The sequence below is a fragment of the Photinus pyralis genome, unplaced genomic scaffold (genome assembly GCF_008802855.1).
Source record: "Photinus pyralis isolate 1611_PpyrPB1 unplaced genomic scaffold, Ppyr1.3 Ppyr1.4_LG5, whole genome shotgun sequence".
NCBI classification, from domain to species: domain Eukaryota; kingdom Metazoa; phylum Arthropoda; class Insecta; order Coleoptera; family Lampyridae; genus Photinus; species Photinus pyralis.
In genome coordinates, this window is record NW_022170596.1 from 2,072,177 (window position 1) to 2,082,910 (window position 10,734).

Sequence of the window (10,734 nt, forward strand, 5' to 3'; positions counted from 1 at the left end):
CTACTACTGAAGAAAACAAAAGTAGAAAAAGACGGGCAGTTGACAGAGATGAAACGAACGCGTAAACTAAAAAGAGTTTTCAACTAAACCTAACAAATATGTTTATGCAAAATAATAATGTAGTTAAATTTCGTGTATTATTTTTTTTTCTATAATATGTTTTTTGGAATCCTTAGAAACCGAAAAAACCGAAATCAACTGGAAGCGAAAATTACTTAAGTCACAGTACTAAAACGGTACCGGCACTATTATTCTACCTAAGTAGTGTGGAATCGTAACCTATAATTCATATGGGTTCCAACCCCTGCTGCCAGCGCAATTATGATTTCACTTTAACCCGGCGCGCGAGCTATCATAACTTCAAACTGGGAAAATAACTATATGTTTATTATTTATTTACATTTTGAAAAGCAACAGAAGGATTTTACTGTCCTTCCAATGTATAGAACCGCATAGTTTAGTTCCACACTCTTTCCTTCAAACGAACGTTATATCCACTGACCGATCGAGTTGTAATATCGGATCTCAAAACTATATCAGGAAACTTTCCATCTGCCTCAATTTCAAACCTTTGCAAGATGTTTACCATAATTAACTTTAAAGAAGAGTAGGCAAGTTGTTTTCCTATAAACGAACGTAGTTTTAATTAGAAGAGTGAAAACTAAAAAACATTACCAACACAACTACGAGGTCCGGCGCTGAAGGGTATGTACGCGTAAGGATGGCGACTATTAACGGCGTCGGGTAAAAAATGATCAGGATGAAAATGGCTAGGATTTTCCCAATGTTTCGGATTACGATGCAAATCGAAAATTGACACGATAATTCCGCAATCTTTTGGAATCACGTAGTCATCTAGAAAAAATATCAAAATTAATTGTTATTTTGTCCGCAAGGATCTGTTTTGGGACCGTTACTTTTCACAATCTACATGTCGGTATAATACCCAGTATTAATTGAAATTTGCGTTTAGCAATTCTTCCACCACTTCATTAATTCTCAAGGTAAGCTTTTCTTTAATTACAAAAGGGGGGGGGGAGGTGGAGAATTTTCCATACTTTTTCCCGAAGACTACCATAGATACTCTGTAACTGTGCCTAATTGCTTTTCTTCCGCTAGGAAATCTGCCGGTTGGGATTAACTTTGTTTTAGGTTTACCGAAGTGACCGCCGCCATTTGCTGGATCCCACTGCCGAATTCTTGGAGCTGCTGTTTCTGCGATTGAGTTTACCCTAGAGGCTACCGACACCGATCCGCAGACCGTTGATACCGCTGACCGCGTTTAGGCGCGAGATCTTCTCCTGGTGGCGCTCGAGTCCGTTCGTCCGGCCGTTCGTTTCTTGCCGCCATTTCGCCGTCCTCTACCGCCAACACCTAGTTGCCGCCGACTACCGCTGGGTTTAGGAATTACATTATAATTTGTAAATCTATTTTTTTATATCATTAAATTTCAAGTTTTTTTACTAATTTTCTCAAGCACCCCGAATTTGCGCAAGATGCCCTAGTTCGTAATTGTAGTATAAGATTTTAAGATCCAAATCGCCTCCATTACTTTCTTACGAGATTAAGGTTTAGAACTGACGTGCATAGTTTAAATATACGTCATAGGGGATTGCTAAATGTTCCTTTCCACAATACTCACTTTTTCGGACGGGTATTTACTTATCATATCTGCTACAACAGATATTTATGGCAGATTATTGGAGAGCAAATATTGAATTAATTTCCGTGTCAAGTAGGATCAATTTACTGACGAGTTTTGTACTAAATTTTACCCGAAATCGTATTTTAATATAACATTTCACTTTTCATATAGAACTTTTGATAAATGTCAATCTGTCAGTGTTGACAGGAGTCATTATAGACATTTAGTAATGTGATAGCCGATAGGTGTGGCTAGTAAAGTGACAAGCAGCAGGAAAGGTAGTCTGGCCTGCCTCTGTCATGGAAACTGACATTTAGTAGGCATGAAAATGAAGATTTCATGACGATTTTGGGTAAATGATATTACATGATAGGGGACATGATGGATGGTTTGATCTGGGGACTTAGAACCCTCTGCGGTCAGACTCCATTGACTCGCGATCCAAGTAAAGTCGAATGACTGACAGACCAAACTTGAATCGCTGATGAGTCTTAACTTACAGACTTACTGATTCAGTTGATCTGCGGGGCCTCGTTTGGTCCTCTGTTCGTTTGTTTAACATTTGAGAGATGAGTCTCAAGAGTGGAAGGTACGAAGGTTTTGAATTCCATTTCGAGTCAGATTGGCCGATTTCAAAATAACTAAACGAGTGATCCGATTTAAGTCCGACGCACGGTCGAGCGCGGCGCGGCGAATTGCCACGCCGCGCGCAGGTACGCGTTGGCCTTGACCAATCCTGTCTGACTGTATTATATAAAAGGAATCAAAGAAAAGGAACTAGGAGCTGCAGCATATATTGTAAGACCCATACCTATTGCAAAGTCTTCATTGGCTCTTCTAGCGATAAGTGGTGCGATAGGTATTAGTCGTAGGACATCCTTAATGCACATAGCTAGATAGGGTAGGTCGGAAAGGTTATCGTATGCAATGGTCCCAGAGGTGTCAGCGTGTAGGCTACGAACTTCTTCGGCTGCGCGTTTCTGGAGAATAACAATTTCATACGTAGGATATTACAGATTTACTTCTCTTACCTGATACTGCGGATACATTCCAAGGCATACGCACAACATTGCAATAATGATAGTTAATGTGTCTTCACTCTAAAAGTGATTAAGTAGGTAATAACTTCCACTCTTGGAAAGTAATCTTTAATACCCACAGCAAGATAAAGAGTGTACATGTTGTAAACAAAATCGGTTTCGTCCATTACACTAGTGTCTTTGTCGATTACATCCGCAATTTGGTCTATAAGAGGTCTTATCCGATTCTTATCCTCTTTGGCAGTTCTAACTCTTTCAATAGCATTCGTAATGTGCTGAGAAAGGAAATAGTATTTTACATGATTACCATGGTAAAGAGGTTTTTACTGGAGACAGGAGAAGTGTACTGGTAAACCATTAGCTGAGCTTCTAATTCTCCCGTAACCTGTAAAAACTGTTAGGTACATGGCATAATGTAGAACATTTTATTTGTTACTCCGAAAGTATGATACACTGGGGTGAAAGTTTTAAAAATATCCTGTCATCCCGCGATTTTTCAAATATTGGCCATAGAAATTCACATTCTCGCTTTATTTAAAATCACCTCTGTGTTTGCCACCAAAAACGTGAAAAATAATAATAACCAATTGGCGTTTAGAAATGAGTAACCAATAAAACTGTATACAGTACTTTTACCATTTTAAATTTCTCACTTACACGTTTTATAAAGTTGTAGGAAATGCTAACTATCCGTGATTGTTCCTTTTTTCCAGACGTAAAGTTGTAAATAATATCAGGATGGTACCAAGGCTTCATTATACGTTCGTAAGCAACAGTGTAGACCCTGCAACATTGAATCACTACAAAACCAGCTCCTTGTGTAAAAATTTAAAAGTTCTGTGCAAGTTAAAGTGTACCAAAAAATGTACCCACTCTGCACTTGCATGTACGAAATCCATATTTTGTCCATACTGTGCCTTCATCTGCATACCCAGAACGATCTCTACAAACAGTAATGAATGCATTAGACTGAAAAGTGAAATTTATCTCGTAGCTGATGAAAATTAAAAAAAATTATTCGTCTGTTACTTTACAAACTAGTCTGCTCGTCTGTCCGTCTGTCCGTTACCACGATATCTCTAAATCGAATGGACCGATTACGATCAAATAAATTTTGCAGGTGGATTCTTTATCAAATTTGTAGATCGGAGTTCGTGAATTGGCATTGTAGCCCAAAAATAAGGAAGGCCCTTTTAACATCTCCGTTTGTTATGAACCAAATTGGATGAAATTCAAAATGAGTATAGCTTTAGCCATATAATACGCAATGCCAAACTAGCCACACCGTTTGCTATACTATACGATCAAAAATGAGTTACTGTCGAGTCACCTTTGGAATTTTTGTTTACATGGGAAATCGTACTTAACTTGAACTTCCAAAGGCGTCTCGACAGCAACTCATTTTTGATCGCCCGATATACATATCTACATATTTTTACATAAATATTGGATTTGAATTGTAGTAAGATTTAGTTTACTCAGTCTAGATATGTGTGCGGGTAAATCGTTGAAAAGGCAAAGATGTAGCCAATTTTCGTGTAAGAACATAAAATATCGAGGTAAACTCAATCTGCTGAATATAACGCCTTTGGATATTTAACTGGTGGACACAATTAATATTAACTTCGCCACTTATAAGCAAAGAGCTATGGTGAGTTTATACAATCATTATCATTAGTTCACTAAGCTCAGAATGGTTTTGTTGGTGATAGCAACGCGCAATGAACTTTTGTTTCTATTGGCTATTTTTTGATAGTGAACTAATGATAATGATTGTATAAACCGGCATTTAATTATAAGCCGGTATTAAATATTTAAAGACGAATAGATGGCGGTTAAAGGGATATTTTGTTTCGGTTAATCTTTAATGATAATCGGAAAATTAGTGCAGTGGAAATTAACTTTTTATTCCAACATATAAACAATAATAATTCGAGCACATTTTGGAGCTATCCACGCCAAGTTTTGAGTGCGGGCGAGATAAAACTCATCATCCGGAAATTTTCAACACAAACAGAGATAATATTACCTATATGAGGGCGAGTCTCAAGGAAGCGGTCTCACCTTGAGAACGATCCAGTTGTCACAATTTCTTGGAAAACCTTTTCAAGGGAAAACTACTAGGTACTTCTTGGTAACTTAGCGAGACATGAGTTCTGTCAGTATCTGTAAGTGTGTAAGAAATTTAAGTAAGGGAAGTTAGAATTGATACGTGATGATAGGCGTTAGGCGTTATACTCGTATCTTTATAGGATCTGAGGAAAATTAACATTGAAATACAAATTTTGGAACATTTAGGGGTTTTTTGGTCCTCTCTACCACCATATTTTTTATATACTTAATTGTCACACCATGTATACCAGCTCTTAATAATGAAGTGTAGTTAAGTAACAATAGGATTTAAAATATTTTGCTTCAACTCACCACCAATAATATCAGCACAGCACAAATGGATTGCTTCATGTATATCAAAGGTGCATTTTCCACAACGTGAAGAGAGTTTTTCCAAGAAAATGTTGATATGCTTTTGAAACGTGTCCATGTTCCCCAATATGAATTTTGTATTTATCATTCGCTGAATAATTTTTCTATATCGTTTGTGTTTCTCTCCTACAACAATGTCAATATAGTGACAATCTGTGATATAAGAAAATCACATTTTACCTGAGCTCGATACTAATCCCTCTCCAATATATATTTTGATGAAGTCGTATAACTCGTGCTTATGGGACAACTTGGTGGATAATAAAATTTTCTAAAACACATAAAAATATGATGATTTTCTTGAAACTTTCCACGGGGCAGTTAATCCACTTTTATTGTGCTTTATGACTCAGTAACCTCACTGACCCTATTCACGTGCCAACACCTACACCCGTGAGCTACATACAGGCGGATTTATCTGCACACATAATACGGACAAATTTTGATAGATGAGCAGCAAATCATCCCATAATACTGTGGTGATACTAATGGTTATTTGCCAGCCTGTTAAAAACTTTTCCTTTTCTAAGATTCTATGTCGGGGAAACAAATCCGTATTTGTCGGGCTCGCAGTGTGTGCTCGTCATCTTGGATTATATATTAAAAACCCTTTCTAACACTACGCTATATACAAGTCCTACCACCAATATACAAGGGCGCACTGGAAAGTATTTAAAAAAAATTGGGAGGTGTAGGAAACCAAATCTTGGTTACATTTCCGCTTAGGGATGCGCCATCTTGTAAACATTTTGAAACATTTACACAAAATCAGAAAAGGTGTACCCAAAAACCTATGTAAAGCTTATAGCTTTAACCTTCTATGAACGAAACGTTCTGGTCCTTGGAAAAATGTTTGTTTTAGTCCCCTCCATTTCCCACTTTTTATATGGTTATATGCTAATGCTAATGTTCACTACCTATCACAATTGATGCACTAAATAGTGTACCTACCTCCACATGTTCCGGATGAGAAAATAAAAGTAATAGGTGTGGTCCAAGCCAAAACCTTGTAGGGCCTGTATATGTGCTTATTATCTTACTTATTACTCCTAAAAAATCTGTAACTGCGATTAGATATATCTATCAGCGCACCTCTTAAACTTACCTTCTTGTTTATGTAAGAACGATAAACCATTTCCTACTAAAGGTAGTGCAGGGGGGCCTTCTAATTTCATAGAGATCTTATACAAATGTCGACGTTTCCAATGATATTGAAACAAGAGGAATAGTGCCAGGACCGCAAAAAGTATTATACCGATCCCCATCTGTAAGAACATAGCGGTTATTATACTATACAGGGTGGTGACTTGCGTAACGCATCATAGGGATTTCAATGTAAAATTCATAACATGCGATTATTGGCTCCCCAAATTATTTTAGAGCAAAAATGTATTGTTTTTTGTAGAAAAAAATTTTTTACGTCAATCAACCGCATTACTTTTCAATTTTTTGCATAATAAAGACGGAAAATTGGAAAAATAAAACCCGCACCTTTGCAATAATCTGTGATGCCATGGAACTTTATAATACAAAAACTACGCTAATATCCGTCATGCCATGGAACGTTAGCTATAAAACAAATCAAATTCTATCAAAAGTATTATATTTAGAACAGCGAATTCAACATAAAGAAAGACCAAATTACTAAAAACGGTATATAACAATTTACAATAAATGTTCGAATAAGTCACCATTAACTCCAAGACAGTAACCATAAAATTCATATTGAACTGCTGCTAATTGATAACTGGATATCTTTTTGTTTTAGAAAATTCCATGGCATCACAGATGATTGAAAAAGATGCGGGTTTTATTTTTCCAATTTTCCGTCTTTATTATGCAAAAAATTGAAAAGTAATGCGGTTGATTGACGTAAAAATTTTTTTTCTACAAAAAACCTTAATACATTTTTGCTCAAAAATAATTTGGGGAGCCAATAATCGCATGTTATGAACTTTACATTGAAATCCCTATGATGCGTTACGCAAGTCACCACCCTGTATACTATTACCTTCACTATCCGTAAAATTTAGGTACAGGAACCGACAACTAAGGAGGCGAGAGCGGGCGATTCGCAGATGAGTAATTTAGAGTCTGCAGGAGCAACCTATGAAATATGAATCGTGGGGATGCGTCATCTCTAGCTTTTTTAGAGGCCGGTTCCTGTAGTAAATTTTATTCTTCAAAGCTCAATAGCTTCTTCTGCATTATGGACAGACGGATTGACGCGGTCGCGTTTTTGATTTGAAAATTGGGCTGGTCTTCGACAAGAAAATTCAAACATCAAAAAGAATTTTCGGTGATCTAATGCCACAATAACCCTATTCACTACACTCTTTTTCAAGTTTAGTGTCAACAAAGCATCGAATCATTTTGTGTACACGACTGCTGCAGATGGACTGCATTTTCATAATTTATTAATATTTACCGATAGAAACTTTAAACCTGCACATTGATTGTCTTCCTTAAACATATATCCATCCGCACCTTGTAAAATTTATTTGATTCCACTATTGATCCTTTATTTTGACAAAAATAATATGTCAATAGTTCAATACTCAAACATCCCTCATGGCATATTTTAATAAATATACACAAAATAGTCAGAATGAACCAAATGAAAATCAAAAGAGGAGAAGTTGTACATACCTCAATTTCTACCGAAACAACTGTTAAGGAGGTTGAAGCAAAACTTGCCGTTTGTATTACTAGAACCAGTACAAGGAAATCTACTAGGAGATGCGTGATGCAATTTAAAACGAGGTACGTAGGTAAGTACTTTTAGTGCAAGAAATGGTGACCTCAATTAGATTACGAACGTAACTTGTTCTATTATAATAAATTATTTACGTTTGTAGATTTATTTTTTTACTTATAAACAATGCATGAATCTACCAAAAACCCGTTTCGGTAGAATACGTGGTGGAACCATATTAAACCATAAACCATAAAGCACTGGAAAAACTACGCTCCTGACCCGATTGGGGATCAGGCACAGATTTTTCCTCGGTTTGCCGAAAAATAAAAGTTAACAGTTTAAAAAGGAGATATTTAATCAATAATCTCCAATTAAATATCGAAAATAATTTTTATACTTGCTCCTCAACCGACCCCCAAAATAAATCCATGTTGGGTTATAATAAGTTTTTAAAACTATACACTATCCGGCGTAGAAAGAAAGTGAGTGAGCCAAAAAGATGCTAATACTGTATGGGATCCTTTTTTAGGGCATTTTTGCAAATTTATTTGTAAAAAGGTAGCTTTTTATCTTCCTTTGATCGGCTGGCTGGCAAGCTGGCAGCAAATGCGGGCCCGTAGAAGAACGTTTGTGGAAAGACGAGGAGTGCAGGTACATATTGTACCTACCGGGGCCGTGTAATTATTAATTTTAGGGACGGCGCTGCACGATGTGCGACATCTGGGGGACATCTACGAACGTGGTGTACTAACCTACAGATATTTCAATTTTTTCCAATCTTCTTCAAAGATCGATTGTTTTCAAATTGGTGTCATCCAAAACATTTCGTAAACGCGCACAACTCCTGCGTGGCGGAATTTTGTTTTTTTCATAGGGATTAAATTAACCACCTTTTGCAAGACGCGCATCTTCTAGGAGTAGTCAACTTCAGGCGGCCAAGAAGTATCTTGCGCTGCGAATTGTCACGCGGTTTAAGGTTTCTTAAAGCTCGAATTTTTTGAGGTGAGACTATATTAACCGTTAGGATTAATAAGGGGGGGGGGGGATTTGTTTCTTCCTCTGCATCCTCCTCGTTTAGAGAGTTAATTACTTATCGTTCCCGTTCTGTGAATTTGTCGTCCGTAATTCTGTTGTAGATTACCTTCAGTATTTACCTTACCTTTTTCGGAGCACTGGATTAACCGATTTCTCCGATGAAGCACCTGTAGCAGCCGTAACCGTCCCGTGATTTTCATTCCGCCGTCTTTGTCCAGAAGCGAGGATTTTTGTTTACCTTCTGGTGGCACCCGAAGTTCCGTATACGGATTCCACCGTTTTAAGCACCTTTTAATTTTGTCAGTACCTATTACCGTTTTTATGTTTTTGACTCAACAAGCAATTAAATATTTGCTCTTGACCGGAAAGTTGGTCGCAATAATATAGGTACATTTTTTAGCGATTTTTTTAAGAATTAAAAAAATGTGCTATTGTTTGCGTTTTGTCCGTCCGTCCGTCCGGACCTACTTCTACCGTTTTGAACTACTTCTAGGGGAATGGTCCTAGAGTCCTGGAATTTTTTGCAGTAGGTAGCCTATAACTTGAAGGTGGTCCAGACGAATCCCCCCACGAATTATTTCCTGAGATGCTGTTTTCGAAAGTAAAACGTGCATAGCTTTTACATACGACAACCAATTGGTATCAGATTTTGCATTAGTGGTGCCAAGTTGACACATGTTCTACCCTTCATCGTATTCTAATGAAAGGTCTCATCGAAATAAATTGGTTTGTACAAATTATAACTTACCCGTGCGACCAGGGGGTAAACACCTGGGGAAGTAATTGTACAGAATGGAGAAAGTACGGGGAAGTTCGGGGAAGTACGGGGAAGTATATGGGAAGTAAAGAAGAAGTAGGTACTCATTTGTTTATAAGATGCGAAATGTGACAGAAGGTGCACAGAGAGGTAAAATCTGGTAAACACTTGAAAAGTAATAAGGCAGTTATTTCTGAATGCATAAATTCCGCCTTGTCCCAAAAAAATCAACACCATTATTATCTATATAGATACCTAAAATAAAAGCCTATTCTTTCACTACTAGCGTCTGATATAAATTATTAACCTTTTTTCCACTTGTAAAGCAGGCTCTCTCGCCCGTTTTTCAAAGTAAGTAGTTAATAATGTGGTAATTATTAACTAGTAGTCAATAATGAGAACTGTCACGCTGCCACTTTTAGAGAACACAACCCCAAATTTCGCTCAATAAACGTTTGGACAAGTACTCTAAAATGAATAATTGCAACTATCCGTCATTTTCAGAGAAATTACATACTTAAAATTATCACAATTTGAAAAAATTCGAACAAAATTACTCTTTGAAAATATCTCAATAACAAAATACGGCCTTCTTGACTGTTACTTCCACGCACTTAATTGACATGTTAAATTAATAAACCAAAAATTCTGTCTAACCGTTCATTTTTTTAACAATATAAACCTGTTCATTTAGAGGACTTCAAGTACTATGCGATCAAAAATGAGTTGCTGTTGAGTCACCTTTGGAATGTTTGTTTACATGATAAATCCTACAACTTGAATTTCCAAAGGCGACTCGACAGTAACTAATTTTTGATCGCTCGTTACTAGTAATGAAAAAAGTAGATACTATACAGGATGTCTTAAATTGAGTAGATAACATGGCCATCTTTGTTATTATTATACTTACAGATTTAGTTAAATTGGAAAAGTTTTATAGTTTTTGATGCTAATGGATATTCCGATGCGAGATTTTGAAAAAATAAATCGTTTCGTAAATAATTGATAAAAAATGAAAAATCGCCATATTAAAAAATTCAAATATTTTAGAAACAAACAGAGCTATCGAAAAAAG

At 36.6% G+C, this 10,734-nt stretch overlaps 1 protein-coding gene across 1 annotated transcript; it reads right to left on the minus strand.

Moving 5' to 3' along the window:
- Positions 1-210: 210 nt before the first annotated feature.
- On the minus strand, positions 211-7,900 carry LOC116172461 (cytochrome P450 4C1-like). Its single transcript, XM_031489678.1, has 12 exons — positions 7,819-7,900; positions 6,275-6,434; positions 6,121-6,227; positions 5,350-5,440; positions 5,110-5,295; positions 3,559-3,628; positions 3,343-3,469; positions 2,805-2,960; positions 2,677-2,745; positions 2,457-2,625; positions 676-855; positions 211-624 (listed from the first exon to the last, which is right to left on the minus strand). The coding sequence occupies exons 2-12, from the start codon at positions 6,432-6,434 to the stop codon at positions 458-460; spliced, it is 1,482 nt and encodes a 493-aa protein (XP_031345538.1). The 5' UTR covers positions 7,819-7,900; the 3' UTR covers positions 211-457.
- Positions 7,901-10,734: the final 2,834 nt, after the last annotated feature.